This window comes from Delphinapterus leucas, chromosome 4 (genome assembly GCF_059928025.1).
Source record: "Delphinapterus leucas isolate spDelLeu-1000000601 "Yukka" chromosome 4, BTC_Dleu_Yukka2, whole genome shotgun sequence".
NCBI classification, from domain to species: Eukaryota; Metazoa; Chordata; class Mammalia; order Artiodactyla; family Monodontidae; genus Delphinapterus; species Delphinapterus leucas.
Genome location: NC_143132.1, coordinates 38,685,393 through 38,704,821, shown reverse-complemented (window position 1 = coordinate 38,704,821; position 19,429 = coordinate 38,685,393). Strand labels below are relative to the sequence as shown.

Sequence of the window (19,429 nt, the reverse complement as noted above, 5' to 3'; positions counted from 1 at the left end):
CAAGGGAGAAGGCAGTCTAGGTGTAGTATAGTACTCATCTTGTTTACCATCAACAAGAATTTCTAAAATTCATTGATCATATCATTGAGGCTAATTTTATTTTATTTTATTTGGAGGTTCTTAGTCTTTTAATTTAAAAAAATTATTTTTAGTTTTTTAACATCTTTATTGGAGTATAATTGCTTAACAATGGTGTGTTGGTTTCTGCTTTATAACAAAGTGAATCAGCTGTACATATACATATATCCCCATATCTCCTCCCTCTTGTGTCTCCCTCCCACCCTCCCTATCCCACCCCTCTAGGTGGTCACAAAGCACTGAGCTGATCTCCCTGTGCTATGTGGCTGCCTCCCACTAGCTATCTATTTTACATTTGGTAGTGTATATATGTCCATGCCACTCTTTCACTTCTTCCCAGCTTAAACGTCCCTGTCCCCATGTCCTCAAGTCCATTCTCTGTGTCTGTGTCTTTATATCTGTCCTGCCGCTAGGTTTTTCAGAACGTTTTTTTTTCTTAATTCCATATATATGTGTTAGCATATGGTATTTGTTTTTCTCTTTCTGACTTACTTCATTCTGTATGACAGACTCTAGGTCCATCCACCTCACTATAACTCAATTTCGTTTCTTTTTATGGCTGAGTAATATTCCATTGTATATATGTGCCATATCTTCTTTATCCATTCATCTGTTGATGGACACTTAGGTTGCTTCCATGTCCTGGCTATTGTAAATAGAGCTGCAATGAACATTGTGGTGCATGACTCTTTTTGAATGATGGTTTTCTGAGGGTACATGCAGAGTAGTGGGATTGCTGGGTCATATGGTAGTTCTCTTTTTAGTTTTTTAAGGAACCTCCATACTGTTCTCCATAGTGGCTGTATCAATTTACATTCCCACCAACAGTGCAAGAGGGTTCCTTTTTCTCCACACCCTCTCCAGAATTTACTGTTTCTAGATTTTTTTTGATGATGGCCATTCTGACTGGTGTGAGGTGATACCTCACTGTAGTTCTGATTTGCATTTCTCTAATGATTAGTGATGCTGAGCATCCTTTCATGTGTTTGTTGGCAATCTGTATATCTTCTTTGGAGAAATGTCTATTTAGCTCTTCTGCCCATTTTTGGATTGGGTTGCTTGTTTTTTTGATATTGAGCTGCATGAGCTGCTTATAAATTTTGGAGATTAATCCTTTGTCAGTTGCTTCATTTGCAAATATTTTATCCCATTCTGAGGGTTGTCTTTTCATCTTGTTTATGGTTTCCTTTCCTGTGTAAAAGCTTTTAAGTTTCATTAGGTCTCATTTGTTTATTTTTGTTTTTATTTCCACTTGTCTAGGAGGTGGATCAAAAAGGATCTTGCTGTGATTTATGTTACAGAGTGTTCTTCCTATGTTTTCCTCTAAGAGTTTTCTAGTGTCTGGCCTTACATTTTGGTCTTTAATCCATTTTGAGTTTATTTTTGTGTATGGTGTTAGGGAGTGTTCTAATTTCATTGTTTTACATGTAGCTGTCCAGTTTTCCCAGCACCACTTATTGAAGAGGCTGTCTTTTCTCCATTGTATATTCTTGCCTGCTTTATCAAAAATAAGGTGACCATATGTGCGTGGGTTTATCTCTGGGCTTTCTATCCTGTTCCATTGATCTATATTTCTGTTTTTCTGCCAGTACCATACTGTCTTGATTACTGTAGCTTTGTAGTATACTCTGAAGTCTGGAAGCCTGATTCCTCCAGCTCCTTTTATTGTTCTCAATATTGCTTTGGCTATTCGGGGTCTTTTGTGTTTCCATACAAACTGTGAAATTTTTTGTTCTTGTTCTGTGAAAAATGCCATTGGTAGCTTGATAGGGACTGCATTGAATCTGTAGGTTGCTTTGAGTAGTATAGTCATTTTCACAATGTTGATTCTTCCAATCCAAGAACATGGTATACCTCTCCATCTGTTTGTATCATCTTTAGTTTCTTTCATCAGTGTCTTATAGTTTTCTGCATACAGGTCTTTTGTCCCCTTAGGTAGGTTTATTCCTAGGTATTTTATTCTTTTTGTCGCAATTTTAAAAAGATCCTTCTTCTAGCTAAGCTCACCACCATCCCTGGTTTCAGAGGAGTCATTTGTTTTCAAACAAGTTTATGATGAGACTTAAAGGAAACACAACTTCCAATTTGGAACTGTAGAAGCTGGCTATTTTTCCAGGCAACCTATGGCCATCATTTTCCTCCTCCTTTCCTTATATTTATTTCTTTTTATTTTTTGCATAAATATCAATCCCCCTTACTTGTTTCTAAGCTAATTAAGGGTCAGGTAACTAGGGCATCTTACTTACCTTAAAATCATCTACATAGCTTAACATTCTGTACTGCGATTAGAGCACTAGGCACTCACTGTACAAAATGAAAGCATCCCTTGGAGCAATTGCCAGCATTTGTAGGGGAATTTGTGACAATAGGATGATTACAGTAACTCAAGTCTGCTGCATTTGTTCATGGTCAAAATGGAGGAGCAGAAGGAGAGACTAATGCCTCAATGAGAAAAAAAAGTATGGAAAAATTAAATAATATAAACCTTATCAGTATCATGTCTTAAAACATTTTTTGTAAAGTTCTGCTTAAAAATCTTAAGAGCTGTACATAAGATATAACAGATGGTGATCTAGAACAGACATATCGAATACCATTGTCAGCTCCCAAAATGGGACACAAAAAGACAGACTGTGATAAATTTATGCTCCATAAGGGGAAAAAAACATAGAAAACACTAACTTGTTTTGAATATTAAGTATAATAATATATACTATATACCAAATATAATACTGAAGCCCTCTTAGGTAGTTAGACCTCTGAGATGGAAAATATTTTATCTTCCATTCCTGCTCCAATTGCCCTTGCATCAACATCCATTTTAATAGTGCCCTTCTGTGTTATCTCCTCCCTCAACCATCACTAAGCCAGCAGTAAATATATGAAAAATACAGCAAATCTTCACTGAGTATTCACAATATGCTAGGCACTATTCGAAGTGCATTTCCATTATCAATGATTTAATCTTCATGCCAGCCTTGTCATCATCTCAGTCTTGAAGACAGGGAACTGATAAACATTCAACGATGTGCCCAGAGTCACATGGCTAGAAAGTGTGGCAGCCAGGTACTCAACTTTTGCCCTCAGTCTTCAAACCTCACATGTGTAACCATAGAGTCACTTTGAAAATAAAGTGAGCTTAATTCTGACTCAGTGGCTGTTATAAAAGAAACATATAGTTTGGAGTCAAACATTTCTAAGATGCATTTAGACCATTTATATCTATTTTTAAATAAGCGAAGGAATATTTGAAATTCAAGTAAAAACAGTGATATGCTAGAGCCAACTGACACCAGCTCAATTGGTGAGAGAGTCAACTGACTGCAGGTCTTCTCCCTTTATGCTCAGTGATGACATAACTTGGTAGCTTGAAACCGACCACACTCGGAGTATTTTCACCATGGTAACTGGCTTACAACGCAAGTCAATGTTTTCCTACAGACCCAGTGGTTAAACGTTTACAGAACACCAATGAAAAAGCCACTCTCAATGCTTTTTGAGGGGGCTGTTACATACATTTTTAGCATAAAGTTGTTTTGTTGTTGTTGTTATTGTTTTTTCTGAAAAAACAATAAACTCTCTCCAATGCAGTATACTTCTGCTTTTGACGTTCTTTTTCTTCTTATTGTCTCTTCTTTAATTGTTTTCTTTCCTTTTTCCTCATATCACTTTCCAACAGTCTTTTTCCCCTCCCCCACCCCCACCATTCTCCCAATAAAATAAGCTCCCTTTTTCTCTGCTCCTGGACAGTAATCTTGAACTGCTAGGTTTTTTTAAATTTTTATTTTATATTGGAGTATAGTTGATTTACAATGTTGTGTTACTTTCAGGTGTACAGCGAAGTGATTTAGTTATACATATACATACATCTATTCTTTTTCAGGTTCTTTTCCCATACAGGTTATAACAGAGAACTGAGTAGAGTTCCCTGCACTATGTAGTTAAGTCTCTGTTGATTATCTATTTTATATATAGTAGTGTGTATATGTTAATCCCAACCTCCTAATTTATCCCTCCCCCCATTGAACTGCTAGTTTTTCTTAGGCTGCTGAGTTTACTCCTCTCTAACTAGCATCATTGGTTGAAAACCATTTAGGTCACTTTCAGTAATTATATGTAAATAATTTGCTAATTTACTGCTGTGAAAGACACTTTAATGAAGAATGATTGGTCAATATTTTGAAAAGATAGCTCTCCTGACCCTGCCTTTAAATAGTTGCCATTATTTCTTCAATGTTTCCACCTGTCACACACTTAGGAAAGGATTGGTTCAAACTTTGCTTTGTCTAGATTAGCAATTACCAAGTTCAAAATCAAGTGAACTGAAACTTGACTCCTGTTGACCTCAGTTAGTTAATAGTTGTCTTTCCCTCACACGTTTCTTGCATGCCTTCCTGTCTGACCACCAAGAACGTAGCACACTGTCACACAGAACACAAAGAGACAAATTCTAAGATTATGACCACCTCAACCTTGGTGGCAGGCCATGATGTGCCATTAGCATAGAGAAGCAATAAGCGTAACAGTGAAGAGAGATATTTGAAGCCAGCAGTATTGTTGAAAGAGAGCAGGCAGGTGAAGATGCATGCTTGAACACTGATCCCAAAGCATGGCCCTGCTGCCATAAATGGTTTTATTCAAGCCTTGCTATCTCCTGGACGGATGATGAGTGAAAGCAACGGCTTTCTCCATCTCTTTTCCTGTGCTAAAGATTAAATGTGGGCCACAACAGTGGATCAGTGTACACTGTGCATGAGTGCTTACTTACTAAGAGCAATAATCACCTGAGATATATCTAGACAGACAGGCAGAGGTTGAGGCTCTGCACATCTGAGAGGGAGTTAACAGTGATTTTTTCAGGGTAAATGATCAAATTTTGTGGGTTATTTGACAGGAACTGAGGACCTCATTATTTTTCCTTCCTGAAAATGGGCAAAACTTTCTCAAAGGAAGAACCAGATTTAAAAACAATGAATGGAAACAAGTAAGAACAAGATGTGAAGAGAATTTAAGATGCAGTTTTTCAATAAAAAAGTGTAAACTCCTCATGACATAAAAAATGCCACATATTTTGAGCCTTCCTTTTGGAATATATTTATACATAGCAGAAACTGTCAACTCAGTCTACGAAATTATTTAATTCAACAGAGGTATTGGCACCTGTATCAAATGGCATACGTAATGTTTTGCTCTGTTTTAAATTTTTTTGTGTTTGCTCAAGAACCCTATTATAAATGTAAAATACTGGTCTCATGTTAAGGTTCTCTTATTTTGGTTATAAAAAACCCAAATGCCAGATAGATTAGTAGACACAAAATAGGTTAAAGGTTCTTAAGTATAAACCTCAACAAGAAATGAGAGAAATAGGTAACTCATTTTTAAATGAAATACAAAGATAGTCTATTATTATTTAGGGTTTTCCCTTCTACTATTCTCAGCTTTGTGCTTCTCTCTCTCTCTCTTTCTCTCTCTCTCTCTCTCATCTGTTCTATCATCTGGTTCGGGGCATTTACACAAAGAACCTGCATTTTCGAAAGTTCAAGATCATTCTTGTTGCTTAAATTAAAGTCTAAAAATATATCTAAATGCTCACACAGCATGCTATTACTTCCACTAAATTACTGAAGGTATTCTAAACAAATAACCTTCTAATGTGAAAGTTGTGGCTCAGTAGTTGTATGGACTGAAACACACATTGCATACTAAAGCCTATTGGTTTAAAAAGCACAAATGTCGAAGTAGGTGTGAGGGGGGACCTTGAAGATGGCGGAAGAGTAAGACGCGGAGATCGCCTTCCTCCCCACGGATACACCAGAAATACATCTACACGTGGAACAACTCCTACAGAACACCTACTGAAGGCTGGCAGAAGACCTCAGACCTCCCAAAAGGCAAGAAACTCCCCACGTACCTGGGTAGGGCAAAAGAAAAAAAGAAAAAACAGAGACAAAAGAATAAGGACGGCACCTGCGCCAGTGGGAGGGAGCTGTGAAGGAGGAAAAGTTTCCACACACTAGGAAGCCCCTCCGCGGGCGGAGACTGCGGGAGGCGGAGGGGGGGCTTCGGGACCGAGGAGTAGTGCACAGCGACGGGTGCGGAGGGCAAAGCGGGGAGATTCCCGCACAGAGGATCGGTGCCGACCGGCACTCACCAGCCCGAGAGGCTTGTCTGCTCACCCGCCCGGGCGGGCGGGGCTGCGAGCTGAAGCTCGGGTTTCGGTTTTGGACGGAGCGCAGGGAGAGGACTGGGGTTGGCGGCTTGAACATAGCCTGAAGGGGTTAGTGCACCACGACTAGCCGGGAGGGAGTTCGGGGAAAAGCCTGCACCTGCCGAAGAGGCAAGAGACTTTTTCTTCCCTCTTTGTTTCCTGGTGCGCGAGGAGAGGGGTTTAAGAGCGCTGCTTAAAGGAACTCCAGAGACGGGCGCGAGCCGCGGCTAAAAGCGCGAACCCCAGAGACGGGCGCGAGCCGCGGCAAAAAGCGGGAACCCCAGAGACGGGCGCGAGCCGCGGCTAAAAGCGCGGACCCCAGAGACGGGCGGGAGACGCTAAGGCTGCTGCTGCCGCCACCAAGGGGCCTGTGTGCGAGCACAGGTCACTCTCCACACCCCTCTTCTGCGGAGCCTGTGCAGCCCGCCACTGCCAGGTTCCCGGGAACCAGGGACAACTTCCCCGGGAGAACGCACGGCGGGCCTCAGGCTGGTGCAACGTCACGCCGGCCTCTGCCGCAACGTCACGCCGCCTCTGACGCCGCAGGCCCGCCCCGCACGCAGTGCCCCTCCTTCCCCCCCCTCACCCCCGGCCTGAGTGAGCCTGAGCCCCCGAATCAGCGGCTCCTTTAACCCCGTCCTGTCTGAGCAAAAAACAGAAGCCCTCCAGCGACCTACACGCAGAGGCAGGGCCAAATCCAAAGCTGAGCTCCTGTGAGCTGTGGGAACAAAGAAGAGAAAGGGAAATCTTTCCCAGCAGCCTCAGAAGCAGAGGATTAAAGCTCCACAATCAACTTGATATACCCTGCATCTGTGGAATACCTGAATAGACAAGGAATGATCCCAAATTGAAGAGGTGGAATTTAGGAGCGAGATCTATGATTTTTTTCCCTTTTCCTCTTTTTGTGAATGTGTACGTGTATGCTTATGTGTGACATCTTGTCTGTATACTCTTGCTTCCACCATTTGTCCTAGGGCTCTATCCGTCCATGGTTTTTTAAAAAAAAATTTTTTTTCTCAATAATTAATTTTAATTGTAATAACTTTATTATACTTTACCGTCGTTCCTTCTTTCTTTCTTTCTTTCTTTCCGTCCTTCCCTCCTTTAGACAACGAATCACCCCAAATTGAGGAGGTGGTCTCTGAGAGCAAGATTTATGATTTTTCCCCCTTTACCTCTTTTTGTGAAGGTGTATGTGTATGCTTCTGTATAAGATTTTCTCTGTATAGCTTTGCTTCCAACATTTGTCCTAAGGTTCTATCCGTCCCTCTTTTTTTTTTTTTTTTCTAAATATTTTTTAATTCAATAACTATATTATACTTTATTTTATTTTTACTGTATCTTCTTTCTTTCTGTCTTTTTTCCTTCTTTCCCTCCTTCCTTCCTTCCTTCCTCCCTCCCTCCCTCCTTTCTTTCCTTCTTTGGTTCTTTCTTCCTTCCTTCCTTTCCTCCTTTCCTTCTTTCTTTCCTCATACTTCTACTAATTCTCTCTACTTTTTCTCCCTTTTATTCTGAGCCGTGTGGATGAAAGGCTCTTGGTGCTCCAGCCAGGAGTCAGGGCTCTGCCTCTGAGGTAGGAGAGCCAACTTCAGGACACTGGTCAACAAGAGACCTCCCAGCTCCACATAATATTAAACGGTGGAAATCTCCCAGTGACCTCCATCTTAACACCAGCACCCAGCTTCACTCAACGACCAGCAAGCCACAGTGCTAGACAACCTATGCCAAACAACTAGCAAAACAGGAACACAACCCCACCCATTAGCAGAGAGGCTGCCTAAAATCATAATAAGGCCACAGACACCCCAAAACACACCACCAGACGTGAACCTGACCACTAGAGAGACAAGATCCAGCCTCATCCACCACAACACAGGCACTAGTCCCCTCCACCAGGAAGCCTACACAACCCACTGAAACAACCTTAGCCACTGGAGACAGACATCAAAAACAACGGGAACTACGAACGTGCAGCCTGCAAAAAGGAGACCCCCAAACACAGTAAGATAAGCAAAATGAGAAGACAGAAAAACACACAGCAGATGAAGGAGCAAGATAAAAATGCACCAGACCTAACATATGAAGAGGAAATAGGCAGTCTACCTGAAAAAGAATTCAGAATAATGATAGTAAGGATGATCCAAAATCTTGGAAGTAGAATGGACAAAATGCAAGAAGCAGTTAACAAGGACCTAGAAGAAATAAAGATGAAACAAGCAATGATGAACAACGCAATAAATGAAATTAAAAGTACTCTAGATGGGATCAATAACAGAATAACTGAGGCAGAAGAACGGATAAGTGACCTGGAAGATAACATAGTGGAAATAACTACTGCAGAGCAGAATAAAGAAAAAAGAATGAAAAGAACTGAGGACAGTCTCAGAGACCTCTGGGACAACATTAAACGCACCAACATTCGAATTATAGGGGTTCCAGAAGAAGAAGAGAAAAAGAAAGGGACTGAGAAAATATTTGAAGAGATTATAGTTGAAAACTTCCCTAATATGGGAAAGGAAATAGTTAATCAAGTCCAGGAAGCACAGAGAGTCCCATACAGGATAAATACAAGGAGAAATACGCCAAGACACATATTAATCAAACTGTCAAAAATTAAATACAAAGAAAGCATATTAAAAGCAGCAAGGGAAAAACAGCAAATAACACACAAGGGAATCCCCATAAGGTTAACAGCTGATCTCTCAGCAGAAACCCTACAAGCCAGAAGGGAGTGGCAGGACATACTGAAAGTGATGAAGGAGAAAAACCTGCAACCAAGGCTACTCTACCCAGCAAGGATCTCATTCAGATTTGATGGAGAAATTAAAACCTTTACAGACAAGCAAAAGCTGAGAGAGTTTAGCACCACCAAACCAGCTTTACAGCAAATGCTAAAGGAACTTCTCTAGACAAGGAACACAAGAGAAGGAAAAGACCTATAATAACGAACCCAAAACAATATAGAAAATGGGAATAGGAACATACATATCGATAATTACCTTAAATGTAAATGGACTAAATGCTCCCACCAAAAGACACAGATTGGCTGAATGGATACAAAAACAAGACCCTTATATATGCTGTCTACAAGAGACCCACTTCAGACCTAGAGACACATACAGACTGAAAATAAGGGGATGGAAAAAGATATTCCATGCAAATGGAAACCAAAAGAAAGCTGGAGTAGCAATTCTCATATCAGACAAAATAGACTTTAAAATAAGGACTATTACAAGAGACAAAGAAGGACACTACATAATGATAAAGGGATCGATCCAAGAAGAAGATATAACAATTGTAAATATTTATGCACCCAACATAGGAGCACCTCAATACATAAGGCAAATACTAACAGCCATAAAAGGGGAGATTGACAGTAACACATTCATAGTAGGGGACTTTAACACCCCACTTTCACCCATGGACAGATCATCCAAAATGAAAATAAATAAGGAAACACAAGCTTTAAATGATACATTGAACAAGATGGACTTAATTGATATTTATAGGACACTCCATCCAAAAACAACAGAATACACATTCTTCTCAAGTGCTCATGGAACATTCTCCAGGATAGATCATATCTTGGGTCACAAATCAAGCCTTGGTAAATTTAAGAAAATTAAAATTGTATCAAGTATCTTTTCTGACCACAACGCCATGAGACTAGATATCAATTACAGGAAAAGATCTGTAAAAAATACAAACACATGGAAGCTAAACAATACACTACTTAATAATGAAGTGATCACTGAAGAAATCAAAGAGGAAATAAAAAAATACCTAGAAACAAATGACAATGGAGACACAACGACCCAAAACCTATGGGATGCAGCAAAAGCAGTTCTAAGGGGGAAGTTTATAGCAATACAAGCCCACCTTAAGAAGCAGGAAACATCTCGAATAAACAACCTAACCTTGCACCTCAAGCAATTAGAGAAAGAAGAACAAAAAAACCCCAAAGCTAGCAGAAGGAAAGAAATCATAAAAATCAGATCAGAAATAAATGAAAAAGAAATGAAGGAAACGATAGCAAAGATCAATAAAACTAAAAGCTGGTTCTTTGAGAAGATAAACAAAATAGATAAACCACTAGCCAGACTCATCAAGAAAAAAAGGGAGAAGACTCAAATCAATAGAATTAGAAATGAAAAAGGAGAAGTAACAACTGACACTGCAGAAATAAAAAAAATCATAAGAGATTACTACAAGCAACTCTATGCCAATAAAATGGACAATCTGGAAGAAATGGACAAATTCTTAGAAATGCACAACCTGCCAAGACTGAATCAGGAAGAAATAGAAAATATGAACAGACCAATCACAAGCACTGAAATTGAAACTGTCATTAAAAATCTTCCAACAAACAAAAGCCCAGGACCAGATGGCTTCACAGGTGAATTCTATCAAATGTTTAGAGAAGAGCTAACACCTATCCTTCTCAAACTCTTCCAAAATATAGCAGAGGGAGGAACACTCCCAAATTCCTTCTACGAGGCCACCATCACCTTGATACCAAAACCAGACAAGGATGTCACAAAGAAAGAAAACTACAGGCCAATATCACTGATGAACATAGATGCAAAAATCCTCAACAAAATACTAGCAAACAGAATCCAACAGCACATTAAAAGGATCATACACCATGATCAAGTGGGGTTTATTCCAGGAATGCAAGGATTCTTCCATATAAGCAAATCTATCAATGTGATAAACCATATTAACAAATTGAAAGAGAAAAACCATATGATCATCTCAATAGATGCAGAGAAAGCTTTTGACAAAATTCAACACCCATTTATGCTAAAAACCCTGCAGAAAGTAGGCATAGAGGGAACTTTCCTCAACATAATAAAGGCCATATATGACAAGCCCACAGCAAACATCATCCTCAATGGTGAAAAACTGAAAGCATTTCCACTAAGATCAGGAACAAGACAAGGTTGCCCACTCTCACCACTCTTATTCAACATAGTTTTGGAAGTTTTAGCCACAGCAGTCAGAGAAGAAAAGGAAATAAAAGGAATCCAAATCGGAAAAGAAGAAGTAAAGCTGTCACTGTTTGCAGATGACATGATACTATACATAGAGAATCCTAAAGATGCTACCAGAAAACTACTAGAGCTAATCAATGAATTTGGTAAAGTAGCAGGATACAAAGTTAATGCACAGAAATCTCTGGCATTCCTATATACTAATGATGAAAAATCTGAAAGTGAAATCAAGAAAACACTCCCATTTACCATTGCAACAAAAAGAATAAAATATCTAGGAATAAACCTACGTAAGGAGACGAAAGACCTGTATGCAGAAAATTATAAGACACTGATGAAAGAAATTAAAGATGATACAAATAGATGGAGAGATATACCATGTTCTTGGATGGGAAGAATCAACATTGTGAAAATGACTCTACTACCCAAAGCAATCTACAGATTCAATGCAATCCCTATCAAACTACCACTGGCATTTTTCACAGAACTAGAACAAAAAATTTCACAATTTGTATGGAAACACAAAAGACCCCGAATAGCCAAAGCAATCTTGAGAACGAAAAAAGGAGCTGGAGGAATCAGGCTCCCTGACTTCAGACTATACTACAAAGCTACAGTAATCAAGACAGTATGGTACTGGCACAAAAACAGAAATATAGATCAATGGAACAGGATAGAAAGCCCAGCGATAAACCCACGCACATATGGACACCTTATCTTTGAGAAAGGTGGCAGGAATGTACAGTGGAGAAAGCACAGCCTCTTCAATAAATGGTGCTGGGAAAACTGGACAGGTACATGTAAAAGTATGAGATTAGATCACTCCCTAACACCATACACAAAAATAAGCTCAAAATGGATTAAAGACCTAAATGTAAGGCCAGAAACTATCAAACTCTTAGAGGAAAACATAGGCAGAACACTCTATGACATAAATCACAGCAAGATCGTTTCTGACCCACCTCCTAGAGTAATGGAAATAAAAACAAAAATAAACAAATGGGACCTAATGAAACTTCAAAGCTTTTGCACAGCAAAGGAAACCATAATCAAGACCAAAAGACAACCCTCAGAATGGGAGAAAATATTTGCAAATGAAGCAACTGACAAAGGTTTAATCTCCAAAATTTACAAGCAGCTCATGCAGCTCAATAACAAAAAAACAAACAACCCAATCCAAAAATGGGCAGAAGACCTAAATAGACATTTCTCCAAAGAAGATATACAGAATGCCAACAAATACATGAAAGAATGCTCAACATCATTAATCATTAGAGAAATGCAAATCAAAACTACAATGAGATATCATCTCACACCAGTCAGAATGGCCATCGTCAAAAAATCTAGAAACAATAAATGCTGGAGAGGGTGTGGAGAAAAGGGAACACTCTTGCACTGCTGGTGGGAATGTGAATTGGTTCAGCCACTATGGAGAACAGTATGGAGGTTCCTTAAAAAACTACAAATAGAATTACCATATGACCCAGCAATCCCACTACTGGGCATATACCCTGAGAAAACCAAAATTCAAAAAGAGTCATGTACCAAAATGTTCATTGCAGCTCTATTTACAATAGCCCGGAGATGGAAACAACCTAAGCGCCCATCATCGGATGAATGGATAAAGAAGATGTGGCACATATATACAATGGAATATTACTCAGCCATAAAAAGAAACGAAATTGAGCTATTTGTAATGAGGTGGATAGACCTAGAGTCTGTCATACAGAGTGAAGTAAGTCAGAAAGAAAAAGACAAATACCGTATGCTAACGCATATATATGGAATTTAAGGGGAAAAAAAATGTCATGAAGAACCTAGGGGTAAGACAGGAATAAAGACGCAGACCTACTGGAGAACGGACTTGAGGATATGGGGAGGGGGAAGGGTGAGCTTTGACAGGGTGAGAGAGAGTCATGGACATATACACACTAACAAACGTAGTAAGGTAGATAGCTAGGGGGAAGCAGCCGCAAGGCACAGGGATATTAGCTCGGTGCTTTGTGACAGCCTGGAGGGGTGGGATAGGGAGAGTGGGAGGGAGGGAGACGCAAGAGGGAAGACATATGGGAACATATGTATATGTATAACTGATTCACTTTGTTATAAAGCAGAAACTAACACACAATTGTAAAGCAATTATACCCCAATAAAGATGTTTAAAAAAAAAAAAAAAAAAAGTAGGTGTATTAGTCAGGGTCCTCGAGAGAAACAGAACCAATAGGGTAGATAGATAGATAGATAGATAGATAGATGTAAGAGGAGACTTATTGTAGGACTTGGCTTATGCAGTTATGGAAACCTAGAAGTCCCACAACCTGCCATCTGCAAGCTGGAGAGCCAGGAAAGCCAGTGGTATATTTCAGTCTGAGTCCCAAGGCCTGAGAACCCAGGATGGGGGAGGAGCGGTGTAACTCCCAGTCTGAAGCAGAAGTCGTGAGAACCAGGAGAGCTGATGTCTGAGGGCAGGAGAAGATGGGTGTCCCAGCTCAAAAAAAAAAAAAGCAAATTTGCCTTTCCTCTACCTTTTTGTTCCATTTTGGCCTTCAAAGGATTGGATGATGCGCACCATTGTTGAGGGTAGAACTTTTTATTCACTCTACTGAATAAATACTATTCTCTTCCAGAAACACCCTCATAGACACACCCAGAAATAATGTTTTATCAGCTACTTGGGCATCTCTTAGCCCAGTCAAGTTGACACATAAAATTAACCATCACAGAAGGTAAATGTGCCCCTGGAAACCAATTTGTAGGGAAGTGCTTAAGTTTTTAGGGATAAATACACTATGTAAGAGAGTCAAGTGTGAATCTATGGACAATCCACTTGCTCCCAGCACCTCAGAGTATCCTGGGTGGTATTCTTCTTTGTGTCCTTGCCTTTTCTAGTTATTTTTTACTATAGTTGCCAGATATAATAAAGGTACTGGGTTAGAAATAAAAAAAAAAAAAAAAAAAAAAAAAAGCACAAATGTCAATAATGGAGGCTTATAATTCTCAAGAGAACTGCAATGCATGCTCTATCATGTGAGAAGGGAAATTAGAGGAAAAATTAAGACTGATAGCTAAGTGCAAAATATTTCCACTTTTGGAATGTCTCTCTGTTCTTTCAAACACTTAAAATTCTCCAGTCATTTTTTCCTTTTATTCCAACTTTTAGGTTTGTCTGAAAAACTTTAAGTATTCTGTTTTCCTAGGCTACCACATACAATTTATTTTTCTTTGATTCTACTCCATCTTCTCAGATTCAGCTCGCCTTATAGAGTATAACACCTGCTATCCACCTTCTGTGCCACCCCTCCGCCCAGCCACTATAGAACATGGCCATCAGTTTGGTGCTGCTTGCCAGTTTCCATAGAGACAGGAAGTACTTTGGAGACCTGTGTTCCACTGCAACTGCCAGACCAATGCAGGGAAGAAACAAAGCTGGCGGGCTGTGGGTCTTGCAAGGCCAGGAAAGGTTGGAAGGACTTTTTCATCCTGATACCAAAGTGTAACAATGCCAAATTGGAAGCTTCAGCAGTTACAATCCTGTAGACTAGATCCTGTGTTCACTATGGCCATTGTGAGTGACCCATTCTGCTCCCAACTCCTGAAGCAGAAACTCTTGGGTACCCAAAGGCCAGTCCTAGTCCTTTGTTGGCTTCTGGTACATGACAAAAGGCTCTTTCAGATTTACAGTGGCTCCTACAGCTCCTGACCAAAGAATCATAATTCTCCTGTAGAAATTTCACCTCTCTTTCTCTTTTCCAGAATATGATAACATTTTCCTGGACACACATAGCAGACTAGGGAATTTATGAGATAACCACTGGATTATTCCCAACTGGCCTACACAGTAACTGTAAGTAGGTGATCCAGTTAACTACATAATATTATATCAAAACTAGTCACTATTTGCTGTGTCTATGATAGTATTTATAATTAGATTTATTTCTTGATTATCAGGATCAGGGCTGGCCCTACAGAAATTTGCAATACAGGTGAAATGTAACATTTCATATGTGCCCTCCTTTGCATTTCAAAAATGTTTTTGTGTGATTGTATACCTCAGCCTTTTGTATTATAAATATTCCCAGCACATTCTTTCTACAGAAAGTAGGTTTCTCTAATTTCTTCCATTAATTTTATATTGCTAAGCCATATCACAAAATGTGTTTTCTCTACATTACAAAATTCTAAGCTGCAGAGAATATTTATAAAATCCTGGGAAACATTGTTTTATGGCTGTTTTATGTTCTTTCTTAGTGATTATATTGCTTTATCATGTTTTAAAACATTATCTGATTAAGAAAATATTCCCAACATTTTTTTAACCTGTATCTGTACAAATTCAGTTCTTTATATTCTTAGCTTGTTTTTCTGTTTATTACCCTGCCAAAATGCATAATAAACAAAAGTTGTTTACATACCATGGACCTAGTGAACTAGATTAAATATAAACCTACCTAGCTTTACAGCCAAAATAGATTTTTATTTTAAAAAATTAAAATATATTTTGTTTTCATTAATTTATCTATATTTAATTCATTCCCTAACATGTTTTTTTTTCTCAAAAATTCAAACGATAATTTCTTGAATGAGCACATACAATTTTTCAAGGAAAAACTGAATTCGATGAATTGTTCATGTTTATATTCACAAGGATTCTTTTCTTCCTATACAAATAAGATCTTCAAGTTTGTGATGTGGAAGAATAAAAAGCAAAGGAAATAATTTTAAAATTAAAAGGAAACTCTATGTCCTGCAAGGCAATATAAACAAATAATAGTGTTTTAAATTATTTCTATAACATTGAAATAGGCTTACATGGTAATTATGATGTGTGCATTAAGTCATTTTATCTTTCCAGAATACTGTTTTCCGGGTGAATGAGCAAGACCTAGAACTGACTAGCTTTACTTGCTAACTGATAAACATTTGAGAGGCAGCCTTCCAGAGAAAAGAAATTTATGACCACAATCACAGTCTGGTTCACAGTGAAGCTCAATCACGTAACTAAATTCTAAATTGAGATGTCAACCTGGAGGAAATATTCTGGAAAGGAACACACAGATGGCAGGACTCTTCTGAAGACAGGGTGAGGAATATAGTGCTGAGCATACAATAATCAATCTTCTGGAGACAAAAAAAAAAAAAAAATGGACTGAGTGTGACATAACTGTTTAAAATTGAAATCCCTGGGAAAAATTTCAATCTGATACTAAAAAGGGGGAAATTAATGCATATATTCTTGTTTTATTCAGTAGGTCTTAGAAGGTTGATATATTTTAAAAAAGCAAAAATATTGAATTATAGTACAACTTAAAATATTTTATAATCTCAAGGAAAATTAAAATTCCTAGTAACATTTCTAGGAACAAGTTAAATGGAATAAAAAGTTAGAAAATAAAGTATCATTAAATCTTAATTTCAAATATACAACTGTTTCAAATATACAAATATAACTAGCAAAATAAGGTAAAGATAGTGAGAAAAGTTGTAAATTGAGAAAACATTAAGACTTCAATCTGGTTTTCATGCTAGTTTTCCTTAATTCAAATGAAAAAAAAATATACCAACTCTTAATTGTTGCTTAATATATTGTTGCTAGTTAATGATTTGACATATGCAGTATATATATTTTGGTAACATCTTTCTTTTGGATTGTAACACATCTATGCATACAATGCATGCATAAAATTATATTGACCATTTCAAGTTGCCTATATATTAATATTCTTTTCATGTATTATTCTCTGCAGAAAATTTAAATAATTGCATTGGTGTACTGAATAGAGATATTCATATAAAAGAGTGACACAGATGTCTGTTTGGATTATAACTCTTTGGATTATGGGATGTAATAAGGAATTTTGAGATGACATTGATGTAAGATACAGGTAAGAAAAAATGTGATATCAAACACATGTCATTTAATCATGTATAATCAGTTCACGTTAGGCATATGAACTATAAATATTGTTAAACAGAAAAAAACACAGGCCCAAAATGTCATCACTTGTGCTGAAGCCCAGGATACCAAACCTAGATTTAATACCTAACCTAATTGCAGTTTTGATCTTCAGAAACGTAGCCTTAATCAACCAGTTTGAAATTTTCCAGTCAGCACCAATGAGGTAATCTGTCACGTTGGCCTCTCCATCCTGCCACTCCCCAAAAGAAGAAGAGGTGATCTGCAGGTTAAAAATCATGCAGTTGCTCTTGTCCCCAAAAGAAGATGGCCTAGCCTAAGAATAATCCTTTCATTAGTTTTGCTAATAGCTTTCTTGCCCCACCCTTCTTCCTATAAAAACTTTCTATTTTGTACTACCCCCTTAGAGTGTCATTCTTATTGATAGATGAGATGCTGCCCCATTCATGAATTGCCTAATAAAGCCAGTGAGATCTTCAAATTTACTCAAACATTGTTTACTAACATTATAAACATATACAATATTAATGCTTTCTGAAACCTATCTTTCCATTTGTAATGGATTTTGCCTATGAAAGATACTTCCATGACATTAATTTATTCAACAAATATATGTTTTGTGCCTAGAATGTGCTTCACATGGTAGCTGCTGGGGATACAACTGTGAACAAGGTAGAAATGATGTAAAGTTCTATCTTTAGAGCTTACAGCCTAAAGATAGGCAGGAGAACAAGAAAACACAAACACATAAAGGGAAAAAGGTGTTGCTATTTCAGCTGAAAACCAAATAGGGAGAAAAAATCAGGCATTTAAAAAGTGATTGATAGAGGATAAGAATGTTTGAGAGGGAACCAGTATTTCAAAAAGTAAATTAACTGATGTAAAGGTCCTGAGCCAGAGGCACAAAAAAGGTTGGCTATTGAAGGAGCTGGGAAATGAAACAAACAAACAAACAAACAAAAATCAGTGAGTTTGGAGCATGAGGAGAAACAGATGAGATAACCCAAGATGAGGTAGAAAAGAAGGTTAAGGCAAATCATGCAGGGTTTTTTATATCATAATAAGGAGCTGATATCTATTCTACATGCAATCGCATTGAAGGAAGCCATTGAAGGAAGTTCCATGACTCAATATACATTCTCAGAAGATACAATTTATCTGCTACTTAATCATTATCTTTAATTCAAGGATTTTTAATCTCAGAGATGAATCCCTTTAAAAGTTGTCTTTACAATCAAGAACCTTACTGAGAAAATATCAAAGAATCCATGAAATCATGGAGATTTATTGTAAAGGTAACCAACCTCTTGGTATTTTTTATTCTACACTGTAAATAACCTTCTAGTAAATGAAAACCCATATTTTACTGACTTGAGCTTATACTAAAACAAGATTGTTACCCATATTTCCATATAACCCCTACTCTTTGATAGAGTTTATTCCTTACTTCCACACTAAAATGTCATTGCCTTGAGAAGTTCCCTTAATTAATAATGGAGGACTTCCATTTGTTTTTAAAACTGCAATAGCTATCTGGGAGAAAGGAAAGTATTGCTGGTAAACTATCTATGGATGTAAATATTATGTTTAAAACAGTTTTCTTTGTTTCAAAGATATATTTCCCTGAGTGGATAGCAATACTATGCTATCAAATAAATAATGAATTCCTGAAAGGCAACAAAAGTGAGGTAACAAAACATTTGAGTTTTTCTCCTGTATAGGACTGCATTTTATAAACTTTATAAAATAATTCATCTAATATAGAAGTGTTTTCTTTTCCAATAACTGAAATTTTATGCCCAAGGTAACCATTGCTATATAAACCTGAGACATGTTGAAAGTCCTTGATAGCAGAGGTAGAAACATATCACTTTTCATTCTCTAACGAGCATAAGATATTCCCTGGGACATAGTGGATACATATTTTTGAACACATGAACACTGTGTTCAAAATGATGTCACCTTAATTATTTAAGTGTTGATCAATATGCAGTAACTTATGAATCAACTTGGAATATTCCCTAAGGAACAAGCTCCCTTTTGAAAGTAAAATGTAATAACAGTGGTTAATAGGGTGTGTTTTTCACTGTTTGATCATTTCTGAATGCACAAAGATTTCATTAATGTTGATTTCACCCATCTTGTCCATGTTTACATGCTTTGATGTTCAAGTCCTTTGTAAGTGCCACATTACATCTAGGGGAACATTGCCCTATGAGAGCAAGTGGAAACTGC

At 37.9% G+C, this 19,429-nt stretch overlaps 1 protein-coding gene across 1 annotated transcript in view; it reads right to left on the bottom strand.

Moving 5' to 3' along the window:
* The window catches only part of CADM2 (cell adhesion molecule 2), a 264,551-nt gene extending 249,859 nt beyond the window's left edge, over positions 1-14,692 (bottom strand). The window contains exons 1-2 of the mRNA XM_089910397.1: positions 14,577-14,692; positions 6,676-6,686 (exon numbers count right to left, since the gene is read on the bottom strand). Of these exons, the coding sequence (XP_089766523.1) occupies positions 6,676-6,686; positions 14,577-14,608 (43 nt within the window). The 5' untranslated portion in view covers positions 14,609-14,692. The remainder of the gene's footprint in view (positions 1-6,675; positions 6,687-14,576) is intronic.
* Between the last annotated feature and the right edge of the window lie 4,737 nt (positions 14,693-19,429).